Below are 24,226 nucleotides of genomic sequence, written 5' to 3'. Positions count from 1 at the left end.
AGTGGGAACATTTACACCACAGAAATGGGCAGATGTTAGAAATCACAGCAGCAGCACCACCCCCAGCAGCAAATTGACAAGCATTTTAAAATTTGTCAAGAATTTCATACAAAGTATTCTAGCCATATTAACCCCTCCACCTCCTCCCAGGCCTATCTTTATCCCCCAACTTTATTTATTTATCCATTCATTCATTCGTTTGTTTATTTATTTGTAGATTTGTAGATATTACTATGTAGTTCTAGCCAACTCTCTGTGTAGACCAGGCTGGCCCTGACTCACCTGCTTCTACTTCCTGAGTACTGGAATTAACGTTGTGTGCCATGGTGCCTGGCTCCTCTTTTTTCCTTTTACTCATTTATTTTTAAATAACCCACTGAGTCCATATGTGCTGCCCATATACTCTCGGGGGCACGCGGGGCGGGGGGGGGCAGCATCAACTACTGTGTGATCAGACTACCTGGGATCGCACCTCTAAAGAAAACCAACTCTCCCTCCCCCAGAAGCTCTCAATTGTTGGTAGCTGACAATATTTACCAACTCATCAATGATTCCACCTGGGTATGGACTCTTTGCTAGCATGCATACAAGTCCTTGTTCTGCAATCTCACAGAAAAGTAAAAGACAATTAATTGGAAAAACAGGCATGGATGCCAAGTTTTTACTTTGCTCAGACAACACATTATTAATATAATGACCATCATTTCATGTAAAAGGGCTATTTCAACACTAAAATTTTTTTTAGAAGAACCAAATCTTTGGACAAATCCAATTTTTTTCCATAAGATATACATATACTCTCCCTCTCTGTCTTTGTGTCTGTCTGTCTGCCGACCTGCTTGTCTGTTTCTCTGTGTCTCTGTATGTGTCTCTGTATGTGTCTCTGTATGTGTCTCTGTCTCTGTCTCTGTCTCTGTCTCTCTCTCTCTCTTCCTCTTGGATTTAGGAGCAGCTCTAGTCCTTAGTCTGGCTTAGTCTGGTATCCTGGGCCTCACAGGCCCCCAGCTTGCAGCCTATCAGTACAGTGCTAAGGAAAATAAGTTACTCTGATTCTTCACCTAAACCAAACCAAATTAGGAAGGCAATGTCTGTGTCCTGGAGCTAAAAAGGACTTGACAGATAATCTATCTCATTGTCACACAGATATGACTCTGTGGGTTCTAGGGTTTGGCCAGTGGCCAGTGCTAGCTGGGAGGGGGCTGATATACAGTACTGAGGAGCCGATGAAGTGAGCATGCCTGCAGCATTCCTGTCTTGAGGCTAGAAAACCACACAGCAAGCCAAGTTCAACCCCGACAGAGGCATAGCTGGGCTTAATCCCACAGAAAGGCATGGGGGCTTTGGGAGAACGAGAGAGGCAGCAGACTCCATAGCCTCACTCACTCAAAGATAAATGGATCAAATACTGCCCGTGTTCCTGTGGAATTGGACCCATGAGCCCATGGCAGTGCCCCCTAGACAGATAGTGCTGCCCCCAGGTCATACTCCAACAAAGAGGTCTACCTGCTATATCCTAAATCCTGGGGATTTTCCGTCCTCTTCATGAAATGACACTGCTATCTCTAAGTGCTTGTAAGTGCCAAATTAGAAGACAGTAAGGGAGGAGGAGGTAGTGCAGCCAGGGCTGCAGCACTTTATGACCGATGTGGGGAGAGGATGGAGACTGTGTCTCGTCTTCCCAGGTGCCTGAACTGGGGGGGCAGTAAAGGCATTGCAGCTGTGCTTTACAGATAGGAAAGCCATGACACCTGGAGAGAGGGGTACAGAGCCATACACTTAGAAAGAAGCCAGTTCCATTAGGCCCATCAGCCCCTCCTTCCAGGACAAGGTAGCTCCCGAGAAGCCTCAGGGGACACCACCAGCTATGGAGTCTTGGAGAGTTCTGTCCCCTTGGACCCTCAGCTTTCCCACCTGTCAACAGGATAATAATAACTGTCTGAATATTGTAACAGGAGGCCTGGGGGATATAACTCGGTTGGTTGAGTGCTTGCCTAGCGCCATGTCAACCAGGTGTGGTGGTGCACGCTTGCAGTTGCAGAGCTCACTAGGTGGAAGTGGGAGAGTCAGAGAAATTCAAGACCAGCCCAGGACATATCCACAGGGACACCTTGATAAGCAGTAACCATACTGACGGTCCCCAAAGGACTAGACAGTCATACCGTATGGCCTTTATCCTCAGAATTGAAGGGCCTACTGAGGGCATCGCGGGGTGGGCCACAATGGGAGAGTGTGGTGCATGTGGCATGTTGCATCAGTCTAGTAGGAAGAGAAACTGCCACTTGAGGAGCTGTGGGGTCTCAGGCCTCAGTCTCCAGACCAAGAGGAGTGTGTGTGTGTGTGTGTGTGTGTGTGTGTGTGTGTGTGGCGGGGGGGGGGGGGGAGGAGGGCGGGGGGCGGGGGCTGTCACTATCAGGCAAGAGAGCAAAGTCAGCCATAAGTGAGGTAAAGAGCTGGTGCTGAGGAGCCCTTTAGTACACAGAACCATCCAGAAGCCCTCTAGGAGGCTGGGAGGCTCTATCCAACCCCAGGTGGGGCCATCCAGCCTTGAGGCTGGCTGCAAATGCTCACCCCGAGGACAGGGGAGGAGAGAGGAGGGCATGGAGGCGGAGAGGGGGCAGGGAAGGGACAGGGGAAAAAGAGAAAGAGCCCATGTGCAGATGCAGCAGCATAGATTAAACTGTTGTTGGTTGTTAATTTTATATGTGAAGTTGTTGATCAGAATGTGATTTAATTGTACAGTATAATCCAGGCTTTTGGAATAAATTATGCAGAAAACTCATCTATAATTAAACAAATCAAAAAACCAGAGACAGGTGACACTGCAGGTTCACCCTCAGAGGGCACGGACAGTGTGGGCAGCTTGGACCCCGCAATGGGGCCAGAAAGGGAGGGAGGGACTTTGTGCAACAGCAGACTCATGCCCAGAAGAGGCCAAGGCCTGCTGGGAGGAAGGGACTCAGACCCCTGAGTTCTGCCTCTGCAGGTTTTCTCACCACACTTGGAGGCCTTTTTTTTTTTTTGCCATCAAAACCCTGCTGCCCCTGCCAGGAAGCCTATTTCACCAGGGACTTGAGCTCAGCAGAGCAGCCATCATTCGTAAGGGCAAGCGGTGCACACTTGGGGTGGGATAGCATGAGGAGCAGGAAGGCAGGTGTTAGGACAGGGCTCAGCTGGAGCAGGCAAGGGTGTGAGGGAGCAGGCACAGCTGAAGCTTCTGGCTGCCAAGGGCACCAATGCAAGCTTGGCATTGGTAAAGGCCCCAGGTCTCTTGCTTCTCTCGTGACAGGCTGGCCAATTATTCTCCCAGCTTTGGGGGAGGCAACAATTTAAAATAAAGTGCTATTCAATTATTCTGATTATATTTCAATTGGCCTGCCACCGCCACCTCATCTTTTTCACAGGCTTCTGAGAGAAAGAAAGACAGGGCAAGAGGGGGAGTAGGAGATGGAAAGACAGACCAAAGATTTCTAGAGAGCCACAACCAGGCTGATCTGGTCTGGGGAAGATAAGCTGGTGGTCTTCGAGGAGTCCACAACTCTATGCTGGCCCAGAAGAGGTGTGCTTCCCCCAGGGACATTCAGTGCTCTCCAATGGCAGCTGTGAGCAATCTCCCCTCTCCTAAGCTCCAGCCTACTACAGAAGGCAGAAAGTTCAAGGCGGTCCTCGAGAATCGTGGCACCCTTCCTGACCATGTGTGCAGATGATCTGTCATACCTGAGTGCCTAGGTCCAGCCCTTGTCATTCCAAACTCTTAAGGCAGATGTGTGCTCCTGGGTTTTCCCATCTGGAAAATGAAGATTAAACTGACTATCCTGTCTACTTTCCAGGCCCAAAGAGGAAGCAAGTGGAAGTTTGCCTCATATAAGGAATGCTAGCAAGAACAGCTATTCCAGATACTCTTGTATACAGCGGTCTGTCTTCCCACCATCCAGTCTCCCTCAGATGGGCCTCCAGGATAGATGCGCCCTCCCTGCGTCCTGTTTCTAAAAGCTTGGGGAAGGGGAGGGACTGCTGAGTCCACTGGACCCTTCCTCCTACGGAGCCCCAGCATTTTTCAAAGCTCAGCGCTGGGGGAGGACTCCACCCCAATTTGATCATTGATGACAAAGCTGGCAAGGGTCACAGTCTACTTGTTCTCCAGAGGCCAGGTGGGCCAAGCCATCAAAGATGGTAAGACCAGAGATGTAGTCTTGGCTTCCCATAGCATGTGCCATGCCACGGTGGGAATGGAGCCCGAGTGTGCTTGCTGGGCTGATTTGTGGTGGTGTAACACACCCCCTCCGAATTCACGAGCAGATGAACTGAGGCACAGGGCTCAGAGGGAACTGGACATCATCTTCAACCTATTCATGACTCAAGGGGACCATCAGAGTGAGAAGCCCGAAGTTTCCGAGAGCCCCTCCCCTATCCGTGCAGCCCATTTGTCGCTAGGGACTCACAGACCCTGGGAAGTTGGCAGAGGCTAGTTCTGCCGATGCTTGAATTAGTACCGATCCCCCGCCTGTCTACTCATCTACGTGTGTCTTGGGACCCTGCCCAAATACTGCTCCGTAATGAGGTTATTAATTATGGGGCTGTCCCTTCCTTTTCTTTGCTGAAAAAGAACTTTTCCTTCTAATTGGTGCTTGGCTGGGAGGCAGCAAACTTGTACCCTGGCCCTACCCCCACCCCTCACCACACTAATGGTCTTTTGCTTTTAATTAGGGCACTGGGTCCACCCAATATTTACTCATTACAGTCCGCTGGGGGTTGGGGTAGGAACAAAGGAACAAAGGGTTGGAGCCAGGAAGTCGTCATTCAGTGCCAGGAGAGTCCAGGTGGCCCACTTGGCCCAGAGACATGGAAGAGATCCAGGGTCACAGAACAAACGACCACAACGCCCTATCTCACCGCCAACGACGAGGAAGCTGCTATGCAAGCAGGGAGGGCCGTGCAGCTGGGTAAGGCTTTAGTTAGGGACAGAGGGCCGAGAAAGAGATTCCCTGGTGGCAGTCAAGGATGGTGGTGAAGGTCTGAGTTCTGTTTTCCCCAGGTTTTGCTATGTAGGTATGACCGCCTCCTTCAGGTCTGATGGAGTATTCTAGCTACACCAAGAAACCGCTAAAGGAGACTGCTCTAGCATCCAGGGGAGCAGATTTTATTCAGTAACCGTGGCAGCAGAGGGAGGGGGATTGGGAGGAGGAAGAGCTGTAGCAGGGACGTGGAGAGCGGGTCAGCACTGGTTAGGGTCCTGGCCCTGACAGGGCAGGCCAGCAGATGGCCTTGGTGGGTAGAGACCCTACCGCCATCTTTCTTCCAACCTCTTCCATGTACCAGGCCATTCTCGATGAGCCACATACAAATCTCGGTTTTCATGACCAAACAGGGGTGTCCCAAGGTTCCCCAGACCACTCGAGGATTCATGTCTCAAGAGGTATGACTGGAATCTTTCCTGCCTAGGGTTTCCCAGGGAGTGCATTATCTTAACTAACCTCCTCAGCAGCCCGATCACAATCTCCAATCCTTAGGGGGAAACTGAGGCAGAAAGCAACGGGGAGTGACGTCACGGAGGTTGCATGACTCATGAAGTCCAATCAGAACGGCTAATCTCCCTCCTGAGACACCGGTCTTACACGCCCAGCTGCTGATGTAATATGGCCACTTGGGTGTCTAGCAGGCCTGTGAATGTGTGTGAAGTTAAGATCCTGTCCTTCCCCCTGGAGCCCCTCCCTCCCTTCAGTCTTTTACCTCTGCTGATGGTCATCCTTCTGTTTAGGCCAAAGTTTTGGGGTGACTAGGAACCTATTTTTTTCCTCATACCCACATCCAACTTGTTGTGCAAAGCCTACTGGCTCCACCTTCACAATGTGTCCCTCCCACCCCCACTAATCACCTTTCTGTCTCCACTCCTAACCCCACCCCCAGTCTGGCCTGGGTGGCCATCATCTCCCCTGGACCTGCAGCAGCTAACTCACTGGTTGCTCCTTTTTTTGGCCTTGGCATCTCATCTCCCCAGTTTCTTGATCACAACTAGCCAGGGTATCCTTTTGGAAAGGTGTTCCTCCTATCTGCAGCAAGCTTAGTTCCTGGACCCTGGAGGAAAAGCCAAAGTCCACCAGTGGCTGGATCCTTGAGTGGCCTTGCTCAATTTGGCTGAACACAGCTTTGAGCTCCCAGCACATGTCTTGGAACACACTGTTCCTCAGCCTGGAAGAGTCTCTTCAGTGGCCCAGTCCCCTTCCTCCTCTCCAGGCCTCTGCATACATACCCACACCATCGGCTCAGCAAAGCCCACCTTAACTCCATCTTAAAATGCAATCTCTCCCCTAGCAGCAACTGGTCTCCATTCCTCCTGGAGGGTCACTGTTATAACTAGCCATTTTCTCCTCTATAAATTCTTCTGCCTTGGGCTGTGAGCCCCGAGGGTAGATGTTCCAGATCTCTGGCCTGGAGGAACAGGTCCTTGACTGAGCAAATATACTTCCCCAGAGACCAGCTGACCTCCCAGGAGTGCTGCTCCGGCCTGTGAGTGGCCGGCTCTAGGCATGCACAAATGAAGGCTGCCCCAGAACCAGCCCAGGAGGCCCTCCTTCCCCTGGCTCCTCTCTGGATGAATTATTAAGGCTCATTTATGATGGGCCTGCCCAGGCCTGTGGCTTCCCTGCATAATTCATGGTTCTCTCAGAAGGGTGGTGTGCTGGCACAGACACTTCTTCCAGGAAGCAAGAAGAAAGTGCAGAGGAATAGAGCAGATGGGGACTGTCCTCCCCTCTGTCGCCCTGCCCCCAATGAAGGCCACTCAGTGCCTTCACCTACCCTTTGGCCCATGGTGCTTTCTCATGTCCACTTAGGTTCTGGTGCCCTGAGCCGAAGTATATGGGCTTCATGCAAGCACACATACGCCCTGTCTGTGCCTCAGTTTTCCATCTGTAGGCTGGTAAGTTTGGGCCACATGAGTGGTTTTCAACAGCCCTGGCAGCAGGACCTTTTATTTTCCAGCTAAATTCTATGCAGAGCTCCAGCGTCTTGTTTAGCACTGTACTTTAGTTTCCCTGCACTGCGCTGAGAAAGTCCTGGTGTGTGTGTGTGATTTATAGCTCATTGTAGAAGAGTAGGGTCTGGAATCCTTTCCTGAGGTCCTGGAAAATGCCAGCAACTTCCCTAGTGGCTGAGGCTCATGAATGCCAGCACCCAGGTGTCATTGTTTGGGAAGTTCCCGATCCCAACCTGGGACTCAGCAGTGAGCACTAAGCACTTATGGAGTAACTGTGGCCTCAGGGCAGGACAAAGGGCTCCAGCCATAGTTACTGAAGGTAGGTTATCTGTCATAGGCTCCCTAGGCCCTCAGTCACCTGCCCCAGGCACTGCATGCTGCTCCTCTGGTACATTCTCTATAGTCAGGCCCCTCCCAGGAGGAGCTATGTCCCTCAAATGGGCTCTTAGGAGGTGTGTGTGTGCCTAGCCAGGTGGTGTGATGGAGTAGCCTAGCCAGTCTCAGAAGGTAAGGGCAGGTCTGTCTGAGACACCTGTAGAAGTCACCAAATTAGTCAGGAACAGCACATGTGTGACATCCTCCCATCTCAGCTCCAGCCAGTAGCTAAAGCCTCCACAGGGGCGTCAGGACAGACCCCATCCACGTTTCACCAGCCACTCTGGTCAAAGTCTGTGATTCACCAGTCCCCACTCCCCTCCTGCATGTCCTTCCCCTCCCCCAGTATGAGTCAACTCCTCACTGAGCTACAAATAGCTGTCCTCTGGTTGTCCTCAATGTGGTTTCATGCCTTGAGGAGGACAGAGACCCCCCTCAAGATCCTTTGTTCCTTCATAGTTCGTAGGCCGCCTGAAGACCTTCAGACACAGAGAACCCAGGCCAACCTATCAGGATAGCTCTTGTTCTGGCTTTGTTCTCCTCCATCTGGCCCAGTCACCTCTGACAGAAAGTCCTCCTGGATTTCCCTCACCACACCCCCTACAAAACTACAGTTTTCACCATATTTTAACAAGTCTCACCTTAAATTGAGACTGCAGCCTGGGTCCACAGCCACCCTTCTTCTGTTTGGAGCATAGTTTAGAGCTGGGCAACTTCTGGGAAGATTTGGGGACAGATTTTTCCCAAACTGGTACCTGGTCTGACCTCCTCCCTCTGCAGTGTGAGGGAGGCCGGGGTGGGGGTGGGGGCGCTGGGAGAGAGGCTTCACCCTCAGCAAACACCCAAACACACAAGAAATAGGGGTGTAAAGCACCCATTGTGTGTTAGGTGTTCTTTATGGTTGCTACCCAGATAAATAGCCAGGCACAAACCAATTCATGCCCACTTCACAGTCATACACACAGAGGACTGGAGAGTCAGGCCAACTTGCCCAAGACTATATAGCCAGTTTGTACAATCAGACAGAATTTCCACCTCATAAACTCTGGCCTCTGAGTCCTGGCTTGCCCTGAGACTATAGACCTCCCTACCTTCAAGGTGGTTTTCAATAGCCAAAATTAGGGAAAGGGGGCAGGTAAAGGCTCCTTCTTTGTTTACTCCTTCAGGAGAGACTATTGCCTCTGAAAGCCAAGCCGAGTGCAATGGAGAAGCCATTCCTCATATCGCAGCAGAAGCACGGGGCTATGGAGTGCTGTCTCTGTGTGGTAGAGCTTGCCCTACAGTTCCTCCCAACCCCCCACATGAGGAGCCTGAGCCAGGTAGGAACAGAAGAACAGCTTCCTCTGGGATTTGCTTCCTGATAGTGACCAACTTCTGCAAGTAAACCAAGACACCAGCACACAGCCTGCCAGGCCAGTTAGTGACTTGGGAGCTCAATGGGCATCTCCCTCTGAGAACCAAGAAGCTTCACAGCTGCAAAGAGGGAGGGGCTTCATATGGGTCCCTTCTCCTCTGGCATCCCTAGAGAAGTGACCAGGCAGAGAGGAATCACTTTGCCTGATAAACCCAAACTGTCCCTCAGGGGTGACTCAAGGACACAGGAAGGTGAACCAGCAGACCTCAATCCTGGCAAAATAGTCTGCAGGTATCTTCAACCTTCTGCAAACTCCCAACTAGCAGTTTCATTGTCATTCACCATTCACCCATCCACCCATTCGGATGGTCAGTGAGCACCTACTGTGGGCACAACAGAGGGACTCTGTGGTGAGCAATGCAAGCCTGCCCTGAGAGCTTGGAATTCAAAGCAAGGCAGGAAGACATCTGACTGTGATTGGGTGGGCCTGCTGAGTGGAAGGAAGAGGAGCCCTGCAAGCCTGAGGTACAAGATGCATGGCTAGGAGTCTGACCTTAGCCTGGGTCAGGTTGGGATAATTCCTGGAGGGAAGTCCACACACAGGGCATAGCCTTGCAAAGCTGAGTGAACTCTGCACAGAGCGATGCTCCATGAGTACCCAAGCAAGCTGTTCCCACACTGAAACTGCAGAAGCCCAACCCTCAGAACATGATAAGCACTCGAGTGCTGGGTGATAAGGATGGCAGCTCCCAACAACGAGGTATTAGGAAAATAGACGTAAGCAAAGGGTGGTAAACTCAGGAGTCATGGAGGGAGCAGGACTCTACTCAATTCCTGGTACCCAGCCTAGCCAGGACCTCTCTCTTCAGAGATGCCTGGTACTGTGTGTATAGCAGGAAGCTAGCTAGGTCCTCTGAGTTGGGAGGAAAGGAGAACAGACTGGCAGCTATGGACCACATGTCTAAGGGTTCCACAGAACACAAACCCTTGCCCATCACAAGCTGTTCAGTCTGTTGGCACATTCTCTCTCTCTCTCTCTCTCTCTCTCTCTCTCTCTCTCTCTCTCTCTGTGTGTGTGTGTGTGTGGTGTGTGTGTGTGTGTGTGTGTGTCGAGACAGGGTTTCTCTGTGTAGCCCTTGCTATCCTAGAACTCTCTCTGTAAACCAAGCTGGTCTCGCACTCACAGAGAGCCGCCTGCCTCTGCCTCCTGAGTGCTGGATTAAATGCCCGCGCCACCACCATTACCAGGTGGGCTCTGCATTTCAGCATTGTAGCTGATACTCCATAACTAGTATCCTTATTCCTGAGGTGGGGGTGATAGGTACTGAGGCTTGGTCCAGATAGCAGAGGCTGGCTTCAAATTTTGTACAAAGTTGAGGGTGACCTTGAACTTCAGAGCCTCCTGTCTCTACCTCCAGAGTGCTGGGGTTACAAGCCTATGGCACTATGCCCAGTTGAGGCAGTGCTGGGACTTGAACTCAGAAACTTGCACATGCTAGTCAAGCACTCTACCAACTGAGCTACACTCCGAGACCACAGCTAGAGCATTATTACCCTCTGTAATCTTTACCCTGCTGCCCCACCAGCAGGCCCTCTTACTAACAGAAGGGCCCACAAGGCTTTTGACCATTTCTGGTATTTTTTTCTTACTCTCTGGTGCTCTATGCAAATCCCCTCTGTGGGCTTCTAGGGATCCACAGTTATATCAAGAAGGGGCTTCATGGGCCACCCAGAGTCCCCACTTCCTAAGGCATCTCCAGGATGGTGGCCAGGCAGAGAGGGGCTACATGCCATTAAAACATCACCTGTTGAGGACAGGGCTAAATGACTGATAAAGACATATCTGATGAAGGAGCCAAGGCACCGAACGACGGGAACTCTGTAACTTAAGAGGCAGATTTTGTGATTCCTCGGGTTCCTCTCCACCCCAATCCTTGTCCCTGCACACTTTCTAGCACATAGTAGGTTTGCACATCAAGAACAACAAAAACCAAAGCTACAGGTCCCTCCAGATGGGCACATGGCGTCTCCACCCTGCTTCTTTTAGAGTAATGGCCTCATCTGTACGCCACCAGTCTGGAAATCACCTGTGAAATATATTTCTCCCGGCACTAGCTCAGGAACCATGTAAATCACTCGATTTAATGGCCTCTGGGATTGTTCCCTGCCACCCACTTCCCAGAAGCTCTGTGCTAGGAGACTGGGGCTGTGGGGCAGCAGGCCGGCTGGCCCCAGTCGTATGATCCGGCTTCCTAAGGCATTCTAGGCACTGGGAGGCACTAACCAAGGGGAAAACAGTATCTAAGAGCAAGGAAGGAAAAACGGACAACCCTGCCAGGGGGTTCAGCACCTGGGGCTGGAGCCAGGTACAAGGCAACCTCTCTCGGATTCTACCCTTGCTTCCTGGCCCCACAACAATAGCTTGTCTTCACTGGAAGGTGGGTCTGTGTGATCTTCCAGAGCCCCCAGCCCCCACCCCAACTGAGGAAAGTTCGGGGCCACTGGAATGCCAGAGACAATCGGGGGCCTGGAGTATGATGTCTCCACATTCCCTGGACATTCCATGATGCATGGGCCTTTCAGGGTATCCTTTGTTAAGCTACACTCACACTTCTGTCTTCTTTACTGCCCTTCTTCCCCAGACTGTGAGCTCAACACACAGTGAAGGCCTGGGGAGTGGCCTAACTAGGGAAGGGGAAGGCAGTTCCAGGAGGTTAGGGTCTAGAAAGAAAGACAAGCAGCTCATAAAGGTGTTCAACAGGGCAGGGGGAGGGGAGGGGCTTGGGCAAGCATGCTGCAGAACAGGATGGAGGGAGTGGGCAGCCTTCTCAGGAGGCCAGGACATCCCCCTAGGAAATGTGTAACAGCATGAGCTCTTACCATGGTCGGGGCAACTCCTCGGAGCAAGTCCACCATGCCCCTCACCCTTGTCCTATCTCTCCCGTGGGCCACAGTTCTCTACGTTGGCTAATCTGGGGGGCTCTAGTTCTGGTGTGGGGATGTAGCTCAGTTGTCAGGGTGTTTGTCTAGCACGTATGAGGCCCTGGGTTTGGTCCCCACATTAGCCTGGTGTCATGGTGAATGCCTGTAGGCCAGCACTTGTATCGGGAAGGAGGAGAATCTGAAGTTCAAGGTCATTCTTAGCTACATAGCAGATCTTAAGCCTGAAGCCAGCCTGGACTACCTCGTCTCTAAATAAATAAATAAACAAAAAAGGAAACCGTGGATTCCTACCACCACATTAAATGCTACAGTCCTATGGGTCTTTGGCCTCCTCTTCACCTTCAGGGAAGCCACTGCAACAAAATCACAGGAAGACAGGGGCACAAACTGTATTCTAGCAGCAGTCAAAACAGGCCCATAGGAGGCCCCATCCCAAACCACAGATAAGCCTGCTTCAGCCCCTGTAGACATGACCAGTTTGGCCCTGGGATCACCTGTGCAGATCATGAGCTACTTGCTCTGCAAACATTTATTGAGCACTTGAGAGGCATAATCAGTGGCCCTGAGCATACAGCCTTGATGGACACACACGGGAAGAAGCGTGTATTGAAGTATCCTAGAATGTTCATGACCCTCATAGGGTTTCAGAGGTTACAGGAGGTTTCAGAGGACAGTGACTCCTCGCCAAGCACGCATTAGCTGGACCACATGTGGGTTTGCTTGGGGCTGATTGGACCCTCTAAAGCCCTTCTCAACTCTCCCCATCTTCATAGCAGGTGGAAGACAGGATCTGGTACCCTAGCAGGCAGAGATGCTCTCCAGTACTACCCCCGAGCCCACCTCTGTGTCTACCAGAAGATGACTCCTGGACAGTGGGCACCAATGATCGGCAGCTTACAGTGCAGGACACAGACGGCGGATATAGAGACGGGTGACAGGGGAGTACCTTCATCAGCTATAGGATTATTGCTCTGAAAGGGCCTGGGAATGGTGAGGCCCCTGAGGCTCGGAGGAGGGAGACAGGGGGCTTGTGGAGATTCCCACAGTCAGCTTGGCAGGGCTGTGGCTAAAATGGGACAGGAGGGATCTGGAGGAAAAGGGCAGAGGGATTCCTGAGTTGCTCATGCACAAGTCCTGGGGGTTTCTGGGCCGTCCTGACTAATTTAAATAATTGGATGTGCTGCCTCACTCCCTGAACGTCTTCCTACCCGCCTGATGCTGGCTGCAACCCCGGGGCAGAGGGACTTCAGAAAGGTGGAGGTGGAGGTGGGGAATGAGGAGTGAGCCTAGGCTGCTCTTCTCTGCTCCACACGGACCCTGGATACAATGCCACCAACTTCCAGCAGGTGTCAGGAGTAGGTGTGGATCACAGGAGGCCTGTAGTGGACAGAAGGGCTCTAGGCTGTGCCCAGAAGAGATCACATCCTTCTCTTTCTGGACCCCAAGAAGCTCCGGAGGGCCATACCCCCATGTAGCAGGTGGGGATTAACGACCAGAGGGGCACCCCAACCTAGGAGCCAGAAAGAGCCCGGGGTGCCCAACTCAGACCAAGGACTGGTTCAATGAAAAGCCCAGAGGGAAATGGGAAGGTAGGTATCAGGTCATGGGAACACAGCTGTTTTAGAGTGTGGATCTTATCATTCATCAGGAGAGCCAATCAACAATACCTCAGGCTTCTCACAGTGCCCGGGCACAAACACAATCCCACTATAGGCATAAGTTTAGTACTTCCTGAAGCTGCCCCCCTTCTAGGAAGACTTCTGAGGAAGTCTCACAGAGAGTGCACAGTAAAGTCTGGGTCTTCTCCATGGCCATGGCCACAGGATACTTATGGCAGCCCATTAAGGCAGGCCAGCTGCTTGACTCTAAAGCAGCAGGGTATACCTCTGTGCCAATGGCTTGATAATGTCCAGCAGCCTCCCACTGCCCAGAAGAGCTTGCCCTTGCCTTGACAGAGAAATAGAAGTGGCCTGAATGACCTCCTCCAGATCATGAGTGGCCAACCCCAACTGGCACAGCAGAGCATACTGATGAGCTGGGGTCTAGGCTATGCCTCAACTGCTAGAAAGCTCAAGCATGGTCTCTTAGTAGGACTCAGTTTCTCCACATATATCTCATAGGAGTTAAACTAGACAAGCTAGCACAACAAACACCACTGGCCCACAGCTATCCTGTAGAAGCAGAGTTGTCCTACTGGGTCCTCTAATCTCTGAGATGCCTCCATTTCCAGGGCTGCCCCAGACCCAGAGAGAAAGCCTCCATGACAAACCCACCAAGGTTTGCATCAGAGAGGGTCAGCCCTTGCAGATGGCCATGTATGATGAGACAACATGGATGTTACAGTGACATCCCAAAGGTCCCGTGGCTAGAGGCTGCCTGGAGCTACACGGGCAGTGTGTGAGAGCGTGGTGCTGAGTGCAGAGTGGGAACTCGGACCTACCACTTGCTATCTGTGAGCCTTGCCGAGAACCTCCTTTTCTCTCATGTGTGAAGCAGGGTATGTGTGAACGGGCCTTCTCGGACAGCATGTACAAAATACACTACCAGGACCCAGCTCTCAAAAACTTAAGTTGTGGGTCAAAATAACTACCTTCTTGTTTTCTTGACTATGTCTCCCCTTTCCTCTACCGTTTTTCCCTCCTCTCCTGCTTTCTTAGCTCCTACCCTCCCCCTCTTGGCTAACCGTGTAGCAGCCACTGTCTCCCTAGCCTCCATCAAGCCAGCCTTCTTGCTAACAGAACCCAAGCCTGCAGAATCTCCATCTCCAGACCCAAGGTGACCCCATCCTCAGCTCAAGGGTAAATCCTGATTAGCCTGAACCAATCACAACGTGCCTTCTCCATTGCCAGAGATTGGTTTAGAGTGGGCAGGTGACCCAGTGCTAGCCAATGAAGTGTAAGGGGAAGTAGTCTAGGGGCTTTCTAGGCAAGGTTTCCTCTCCTCTTAAGAGAAACCTAGTGGAACTGTTTCCTGTTCTATACATGAAGACTGGGTCTGATATGATGCCTGGAGCTGTGGCAGCCATCTTGTTGCCATTAGGGAAGTTGACCAAAATAGCCATACGGCAAGTAAGGGCTGCTAGGCAGAGCACAGAAGACCTGGTTCTCACTGACAGCTTTTACTTATCAACCTCTGACTCCTTATCCGAGGAGGAAAGGCCTAACCACAGGGGAAAACCTCCTAGTGGAGTTCCCAAGGTGTACACCAGAGCAGCCTTGTTTCCTCATCTCCATGGCCAAACGCATCCCATGCACTCCGTGTCCAAGGCGGTGAAAGTCAGCACAGTCCCCTCTCCTACACAGGCCCCATAAAGTAGCCTAGCGCTGGCCCCGGTGTAGGATTATAGGAGAGACACACAGAGTGGAAGGAGCGGCAGGGCATCATCCAGGAAGGCTCATCAGCCCAGCACTGGGGCCAGAGGTCTGGGTGAAGCAAGGAGGCCAGAGAGCCTGTAGGACCTGCAAATGGCTCTACCTGGCTGGAGAACAGGTATTCCCAGGGCTAGTGGCAACCCAGGCAAAGATCTGAATTCCTGGCTGGAGTGTAGGTCACGCCTAATCCCCACAAGGGAACATGGTGGCGGAGGGGAACAGACCCCGGGAAAGAAGGCGAGGGAGGACGGAAAAAAGGCCTTTCTGTGAAGGCTCTGCATGGCAGCCGCTCTGCCAGCGCCCTCACATTTCTAATAACTGAAGTTGGGGGCAGGGCCAGAGTGGGGTGCTTTGTTTGTTTGTTGGAGCTGATGGCAGCACCGAGCCTGACCTTTAAGGCTTCAAATGCAGCATTTCAGGCAGCGCCAGCGGGAGAACGCAGTTGCGGAAGGGAGCTATCAAGACTGAAATGCCACGTCAGGCTGGAAACGTGAGGCAGAGCAGGGGCTTCTACCTGTCTAAGGAGCACGCCCATCCCTCAGCACCCACCCTCCTGCCTGGTGGCAAAAATGCCCTTCCCAAGGAGACCCAGAAATCTTAGGTGACTCTGAAATAGCACAGGGACATCAGCCTCAAGGTCTGCCCTTACTCCCACCCCCTAATCAGGAATTGGAGTATCACTTTACAAAGGCATTCTGCTTTAAATTCACCAAAGGAGACCCCAACTGCTCTCTTAGCCCAGGCCACAGATACGTTTGGGTTGTGAGCCTAGCTTTTAACGGCTGAGCCATCTCTCCAGTCCCAGGCCACAGATATGGCTATTTAAGACAAATGATTGTATGTCTCAGTATGAAGATGGCCATGTGGGAAGTCACCCTTCAAGCTGCATGCACCGAGTCCTAGCCCACAACATAAATGTGGCGTCTGAAGGTTTACTTCCCTCTCCTTGCATATGAGATCAGGACATATGGCTCTCCTGGAGCTTCTGTGGCTGTGCCCCTCCTAAGTCCAGGAAGCATGCAAAGCCCATAGTGCCCATTTGGCTTCATCCAGGTTCCCTGACCCTTTAAAAACACTCCCTGCCCAACAGGCTCCTGAGCCTATGGTAGGCACCTCTGCCCTTCCTTACAGAAGCCTCTTCTCAAAGTGTCCAGAACCTTAGGCCACCCTGCCTCCCAACTCACAGACTTTGAGAATGCCAATAAAGTTAAACTTAGGTTTCTCTCAGACATCAGGACCTGTACAGCCCCAAGGGCCAGTGCCCTAATGTATGGTACCAGGACAGCCAATCTCATAAAGATTCAGCACACAAAAATTCATCCTTGAATCTCACTAGAGACACTGAATAGAGCACACAGGGTCACCAGATCTGTCACTGAATGGTGACTGACTGCAGGGGCATTCTTGCATTGGGCAGGGACCCCAAAACCTGCTACAGGTGCTTCATGCCCTTCACTGGCAAATGAGAAGTTTGCAGAGAGGGAAACCCACCAGTCCCAGGTCACACAGCAAAAGTCTTCCAGTTTGCCAGAACCCTGACCTTCTCCATGTGACCCTTACGGACTTTCTCCACATGAGGACTAGTGCAAAGCCACTGGGCTTCTCGAAGTCCTCACAGAGCTCCTCAGAGTCCCAAGTCCTCCAGTGACTCTAAACACCATTCAATTTGTAGAAATCTGAATTCCGAGGACACAGCCTCTGTGCGTTTTCTTCGCAGACTGTCATCCTGCCAGTTGGTAGGTGATCAAACTTTCTAGCTCAGCCTTAACGCAGGCTGTTCCTGACATAAGAGTTTGCAAAACATGGGTCTTCACAAGCAGGAGGCTTTGCTTCCCTCCGCCAGCGTTCGCCCACCATGTTCTGGCATTCTCATCAAAGGCAGGTACAGAAGGTGGGCACTGAAACACATTCTGGCTGCAGAGATAAACTGTTGTATGCCTGCACTATACACACACATAGCGGCACATGAGCACATGCCCACATTTGAGTTCATATGTGCCGGTGTACATATACCTGCACTTGTGTATGCATACAAAAACGTATGCACACATACCTACACACGTGCATGGAAACACCATGCTAGCACAAATCTGCCTAAGTACACACCTACTCAAAGGCACACAAATAGGTGTGTAAACAAGTTATGGTGTACATCCAATACATGTGCCGAGCCATACATGAACACACAGGTGTAGACAATCCTACCTATAAGGATTTCACCCAGCCCAAGGTAAGGGCCCAATACAACAGGAAAGCCCTAGAAGCTGTAACTGGGTCCAGGTACCTATAGGGCGTGACTGAATACTGCTACAGGTAAGAGGGCAGGTGTACTCAGGGAGGAACAGCTCTATTTGAGCACCCTTCCAGATCCAGGGCCTGGAAGTAGGTCTGTCCCTCATGACCCGTGCCATCCCGACTCTAGGAGGTAGCACAGAGGCTTCCAAACCCAGAGAAGCCTAGTAAGTACCCAAGGTCATGAAGCTGTGGGGGTGGGAAGTGACACTAAGAGGGCATTGCTCAGAAAGGACTGGACATCTATTGGGGAAGGAATGTACCATGGTGGAAGCAAGGGATCTAAGGGAATTGAAGAGAGAATGATGGGGAGGGGGTGTCTCCTTCCCTGTTCCCTTTGTGTGGTGAGCATCCTTTTTAAGGTGGGGAGAGGTGGTTAATGACCAGTGGGAAAGATTTCCTCTTCTCCTCCTTCTCTGCTAAACAATTAGGCTAATCAGAGCCCAAAGTGGGTCAGTCAGAAGCCAAGAGGCTCCAAGGCACCCAAGGAACTAGGCCCAGACAACCTCATGCACACAGAGAGTGGGCCGGCTGGGGGAGGTCCTGCTTCATCCCTGCTAGAACAGAGTGTGGAGAGGAGCTGGAAGGCAGGGCCCCACACTTGTCTGCCTAGAGTGCTGGAATGTCAAAAGATCTGAGAAGCCAGGAAACTGAGGCCCAGCGGGTAGGAGCTCTGTCCAAGGTCATCAGAGAAGGCTGGGCTGGTTTGCTCTTGACAGAGGCACCCCAATTCCTCTCCCCCCCCACCGCATGCCACAGCTAAGCAGGGTCTCCTAATACATGAGCCAGGCTCAGTTATCAGCACCCGGAGACAAAGAGAATCAGACCAGACCAGACAGGTAAGGAAGTCCATAGGGCTATGGGGAACAGCAAGACCAGGATAGGGGACAAGATCAGTGGTGAGGACACCTGAGTCTGAGACTCACAGGGGCAGGGCAGGACCTGCATAAGGTCCTGCTCAACCTGTGTGCTCTTGATTCCTTAAGGACATCCTAAGAAACCTGTAGGGACTTCAGAAGTCTTTACGGGCATTTCAATCTCAGTGATCATCCATACCCCTGAGGTCCTTAGCGACACTAATGCAAAAGGTTCTTTAGGTTACAAAGGACAGAGAAAAAGGGAAGGTAAAAATAAATTTAAAAAGAAAAACATAAACCACAAATACACGTCCCTTCAGGAATATGAATATTGATTCTGTAGCTTCTTGTTTAGACAGTGGGCACCAGGAAAAATAAACCTGACATGAAGAGAATCTTCTCAGCAAGTTGCAGGCCTGTATCTGTGATGGGAAACTGTTCACCATCACCTTGGGGACTTCAGGCACCAGCGCCCCTCCCAGGCCTAGGGCCCAATCACCAGAGACATAGATAAAGGGTTCCCAGGCAAAGTTGGAATACGTTGGGGGCAGGAAGTGAGAAAGGACCTTTCTCAGAAGGAGACCATTCCCATTCCATAGGCAAAGCTACCCTGCAGGGCCCAGGCCTGCCAGCTTTGACTCCTAAACCTTCGGGCAACCTCTGAATAGCAATAGGCCCTCAAGAACCTAAGACCAGCTGCCCTAACCCCACCTGTTGTGTTCAGACAGCACAAACATCTCAAGCACCTGGAAGGTGGGAGTCTTCTGAAGTTCTATGGGCTTGCTAAAATAGACGAGAGGCTCCAAATTCATATATGCATTAAAACCCAGGTTCTACCCCCACTCTCTGACCTTTCTTTCCAGAATCATAACAGAATGTGGAAATGAAGTCACCCCACCACCATCACACACAAACACAATACCCTGTCCGGCAGGCTTTGCCACAATTAAAGCACCAGGACAAGGGCAATCCTAGGTTGTGGGACATTCTGTGATGGTCAGCACGCACACAAGAAGGGTGGAGGCCTGGCAGGGCAGCCATGGCCAGGGATGGCCCCTCAGGCTTACAGAAGACCCAGAAGAGAAAAGAAGGACAAAGCAGGCAAGGTCACAGGGGGAGGGGGGAGAGGAAGGGCTTTCACCCACTTCCCACATCCTCAGCCTTTTCATTTTCTTCCTACAGACTTGAGATTTTAGCTCTTCTCCTCACTTCCTGGACCCCTATCCAGATGTCTCCAGGCCCCTGGCAGGGAGGTTACATATCTGACAGAACAATCCTCTCTCAGTCCTTATAGGACATTTGGGCTTTGGGCAGGCCTTTCCATCATTCTGGGCCTCAGTATCCCAGTCTGGGGGAAGGCCATGACAAGGGCTCTGAGGACAAGCTGGTAACAGAGGTGAGCAGCCCATCCTGGGCTCGGTGAGGAAAGTCCACCACCAATCACCAATGATGGCTGGCCAGGGGGAGCAAAGTAGAGACAGAAGGAAGTTAGTGTTGGGCGTGGTAGCACATGACTTTAATCCCAGTACTCAAGGAGCCACACTGGTCTACATAATGAGACTTCATCTCAATAAATAAATACATTTTTTAAAAAGAGAGCAGTTAACCCGGTATGGGGCCACTGAGAAATAACAGGCAGCTGAGGTCCCACAGCCATGGCTTGTGAACTCGATGCAGACATGAACAGTCACTGCCTTGGTGCCCAAGAGAGTTGCTCCTGCCCACTAGAGGCTGCCCTTTGCCCACTGATTCTCCTCTACCAGCCTCTTAAGATTACATTCTTTCAGTAAGGGAAATCAAGGCAAGGTCATCTCAAAAGAGAGGGTCAAGTCTAGAGGCCAAAATGGAGCATGCAAGGCTGACACCGACACCCAGCATGCCTCCAGACCGTGTCCTCTAAGAGGCTGACTGTCCGCTGTAGACATCGGCGGTGCTAAGAGCTGGTAGTGTCCAACTATACTCAAGTAGAGGGGAGAAGGAGCTCACTTGGTCTACTTGTGGGACCAGTTTCACTTTGGGGTCAGTCTCTCCCTGGGCGCCACATATGTGTGGCGGGGAATCTGGAAGAAGACTAGCCCTTCAAATTATGAAGGTACCCATTTTAAAGTGGGCTTCTTCCCCTCTCAGGAGGTTAGCACAACATTTCTGGGCAGGAGGAGCAGTCTAATAAAAGTAGGGTATACAGGGCACAGCAACTAAAGGTCTCCCCCAGATCCTCAACACCAGGAGGGGTACAGGCACCTGGCAGTGCTGTATTTTACCGGTCACAGCAGCAGGTCTGGAAGCCTCACCCCCTCCCTCCTGCGAAAGCTGTACAGGTTGTTGGAAAGAGGGGGGGGGGACCCACACATGTAATGTTGCCTCCCACCAATAGGGAGAGCCACAGAGAGGTAGAGACCTACTCTGAGGCCCAGACAGACATGCGTCACCCACCATTAACCATAGCTAGACTGACGCATGCCCTGTCATGGGCACTGCTCCCCATTTGTCCGCTGAGGAGAGAAGCATTTATGTACTCTGACGGACATTAATTTGTTGGGGGTACAAAACCTTCAGGGCCCCTCGCGGCTCCTCGACCATGCCAGAGAAAGAAAGGCACAAAACCTACCCCATCACTAGAGCAGAGCTGGGTTAAGAGTTGCAGCCAGGTGGGTGGTTCAGCTGGGCACTCCATACAGCACTTAGCCAGTACTCCACTGAGCAGGGGAGAGTGGAGCCCAGGGATACCACAGAATAGGGTTCAGGGAGCCAATAGAGAGGACAAAAATGCAGGCAGACCAGGGTGGGCACAGATTGGTGAGAGAATAAATAAGGTGAGGAGAGAGGGGGAGGGGAGACAGAGAGAGAGAGACCCCCAAAGCTGGAGTGTGGGGGCAACAAAGAGGGGCAGAAAATACATCAAGGCTTCTAGCAGCAATGACTGACTCTCAGTCAGCAGCACTGGCTGGCCTGAGCACTGGGGGTGGGCATGAATGGGAACAGAAGACAGCAGATAAAAGGGAATGTGTGCTGTAGTATAGGACTCCGTCCTCCTAGACACGGGAGTATACACACACCCACGCATGACACATGGATCCGAAAGCCCGATTCAGAGCCAGGTGGAGTGACAGAGGCCCCTCTTCCTAAAACCAAAGTCCCGTCCTCCCTCCAGTGGCAACTCCTCTGCCCTTTGCAATCTAATGGATTGGTTCATTTCACCCGATGGCAGACAGCCATGCTGCCAGAGCGATAACGGCCACCAGATCCTAAGCCTGCATTGAATTAAAACCAAGCCGTTTGAGAAGCTGGGCCCCTTCTCACAGCTCCACACCCGGGGGTGTTCTTCACCACTGGGGCCCTCCCCACGGAAGGCTTGTTCTGTGTTTGCCCAGAACTACAGGGCTGATAGTCCTACTTCCCATCTTGAGAATCCACCTGTATCACTGTCCTCCCGAGGCTAGCCACTCTGACCCAAGAAAAGGTCCAGAGATACCATCGGGCCCTGAGCAGCCCCACAGAGCCCTGTAGCCCAGCGGCAGCCTCAGCCTTTTATGTCAGTTTAACAAAAGCTCAAATTCAGAACCAGTGCAGTCACTGGGAGGGGTCCACAAGAGTCCCCCCTCCTCCTCCAAGGACCAATGGATGTCTGCATCCACGGGACCAGGGCAGCTGAAGGGCGCTGCCTGTCATGGCAAATCTGCTTCGATGTCACACATTTGTCACCTCCCACTAGACCCCAGAGCTCCACAGCCCCTGTTCCACCCTCTACTTTCATCCCCTAATTATGGCTTGTAAGACATGTCCCAAGCCCTCGAATTAACTCCAACTACATTAATAAGAGCAGAGTGTCCAGCTGGAAACGTGTGGCTGTAGTCACACCCTCCTCCACATCCTCTGGCTGAGGACAGAGGGACATGTGTACACTTTTCTCAGGGTTTTACATTGTCCTAGAGGAGACTCGGGAAGGCCCAGCAGCCATGTGAAGCATTGCAGGATGCAGGGAAGGGGAGAGAGGTCAGAAGACATAGAAAGAAATGGCTACTTAAACCTTCACTTGAGCTGGGAAAGAAACAGCTAGGAAAGAAAAAAATTGTGGCTTGGCTTTGAGGGGAAAAAAAAAGAACAATAAAAAATGCTTTTGCTCTTTTTAAACACTGTAGTTTCAATCCAGTCTCATCGCAGCAAATGAAAGACAATAACACAACCCACCAACCCTTGAACTTCCCTGCACTCCCCCATCCACTCGTGAAAAATGCAGACAGCTGACAGAGGACACGTTTGTGAGCACCTGTAATTTGCCAACTGATCACCCGCCTGAGCACGGCCAGGCACGGCCAGGCTGTGTGAGGAGAGCGATGACAGCGAGAGGACAGGGAGACAGACTCAGAGCAGGGCTTCATCCGAGTTTGTTTTTTCCTCATCTGGGAGAACCTACCAGCTGAAGTAGGCAGGTTCTGTGGCAGAACCAGGGGCTCCTACCCAAGGGCAGAACCGCTCTTATGACGCAGACTAGTCAGTCTCTTTCCTGGGGCCAGACCCTTCCCCTCATGGCCAAACCTGGGCCAGGACACTCCTGAAGAGTCCAGGGACAGGTGGCTCCTCAAAGCCCGGGACAGAAAACAGAAGCACGGTGGTTGCCATGCCCCAAAGGGGTGTCTGGACACTGGCATATGGCTGTGAAACAGATGTTGTCCTAAAGGCCACATGCAGAGTACCCAGACACATCTGCCCGACTTTGCCAGCTCCTGGGGAAGGTGAGGAGGCTCGGATGGACCATATGCACCAGCAGAAACTGACAGCCCCTAGAAATGCTATTACCCTGTTAGTAGCAGGAGTGACAGTGTCAGCATCAGGGGCAGGCAGGGGTCCTCCCATCATTCACCTTCTGACCCAACCCCAAGCACCTTCACCTTCTTAGTGAGCTCTTCAGGGACGCCCCCTTAGGTGGGCAGCCAAGAACAGGTGACATTGACCACATCAAGAAGACATCCTCTGCATCCAGCACTCCCCCCACCCCCGCGACACACACACTAAAGGAAAAGGCCCAAAAAGACAGGTGTAGATGTCTGACCCCATGTCTGACTCTAAAGCGCTAGGTTCCCACTAGGGATAGGACACAGGGCAGATGCGAGGCTCCAAGTCTACTGGGCAGGGGTCGCTGGCCATTCTCTCAATCAACCCCAAGATCCTCTGTTACCAGGACAGTGGCAGGAGTATCAGATGACAGACTTGACCCCCCAACCCCCCCCCGGCCCCATCCCTAGGCTTGAAGATTTTTTGCTCTGTCCCGTTGGGGGTGGGGGCGGTCTATGGGAAGCAGGGGCACCTCAAGGAAGTTTCGCGACGCAGCCAGAAGCTCCGGGACCCTGGCTGCCTGCCCACGGGGGTTTGTAGACGCCACCCTCAGCTGCAGCATTTCACGGGACCCAGAGCCCCCCGCCCTGACACCGGGCGCGAGGAGGGGCAGATGCTGGTTGAGGGGCGCGGGGGAGCGCGGGGCTCCGCGGGGTCCCGCGGCTGGCCGAGGCCACTTACGTGTGCTGCTGGGGGAAGCTGTAGGCAGAGGCGCCGGGGGCGGTGAGCAGCGGTAAAAGCAGCAGAGGCGGCAGCAATAGCAAGAGCGGCCGTGCGGGCCCGGACGCTGGGCCCCGGGGGTCAGGGAAGGGCCGGGGGCCGCGACCGGGCCAGGGGCGCGCGGTTCGCACCGGGCCGGGCCAAGAAGAGCCGCAGGTCCGAGCCGGCACCGCCATGTTTCCATTCAAGATGCGGCGCCGCGGGGAGGGGGGGACGGCGGCGGCGGCGGGATGGGGGGGCGCGGGCGGCGGGCTGCGGGCTGCAAGCCGGCCTCTTCTCCACCTCCCTCTCCGCGCGGGGCCTCCGGGGCTGCACTGGCCGCAGCGCCTCTGCGGGCTGCGCGCTACGATCTCCCCGCCGCGCTGGCTCCGAGCGCTTTGAGCGCCTGGCCCGGGACCTGCGCTCAAATAGCGGCCGCCGCCAACCTGCCGGCGCCGCCCTCCCCTGTCGCTCCCTCCCTCCCTCCCTCCTTCCCTCCCTCCCTCCCTCCCTCTCTCTTGCCTCGGCC

At 52.6% G+C, this 24,226-nt stretch overlaps 1 protein-coding gene across 6 annotated transcripts in view; it reads right to left on the bottom strand.

The window, feature by feature from the left end:
* Cacna2d2 (calcium voltage-gated channel auxiliary subunit alpha2delta 2) overlaps window positions 1-23,894 on the bottom strand; it is a 133,226-nt gene extending 109,332 nt beyond the window's left edge. For all 6 annotated transcript variants that reach the window (XM_035443932.1, XM_035443935.1, XM_027414454.2 and 3 more), the window contains exon 1: window positions 23,680-23,894. In XM_035443932.1, coding sequence (XP_035299823.1) covers window positions 23,680-23,894 — 215 coding nt within the window. The remainder of the gene's footprint in view (window positions 1-23,679) is intronic.
* Window positions 23,895-24,226: the final 332 nt, after the last annotated feature.

Source organism: Cricetulus griseus, chromosome 4 (assembly GCF_003668045.3).
Source record: "Cricetulus griseus strain 17A/GY chromosome 4, alternate assembly CriGri-PICRH-1.0, whole genome shotgun sequence".
Classification (NCBI taxonomy): domain Eukaryota; kingdom Metazoa; phylum Chordata; class Mammalia; order Rodentia; family Cricetidae; genus Cricetulus; species Cricetulus griseus.
Note: the sequence above shows the minus strand (reverse complement) of the source record. Positions and strands in the feature narration are given on the sequence as shown.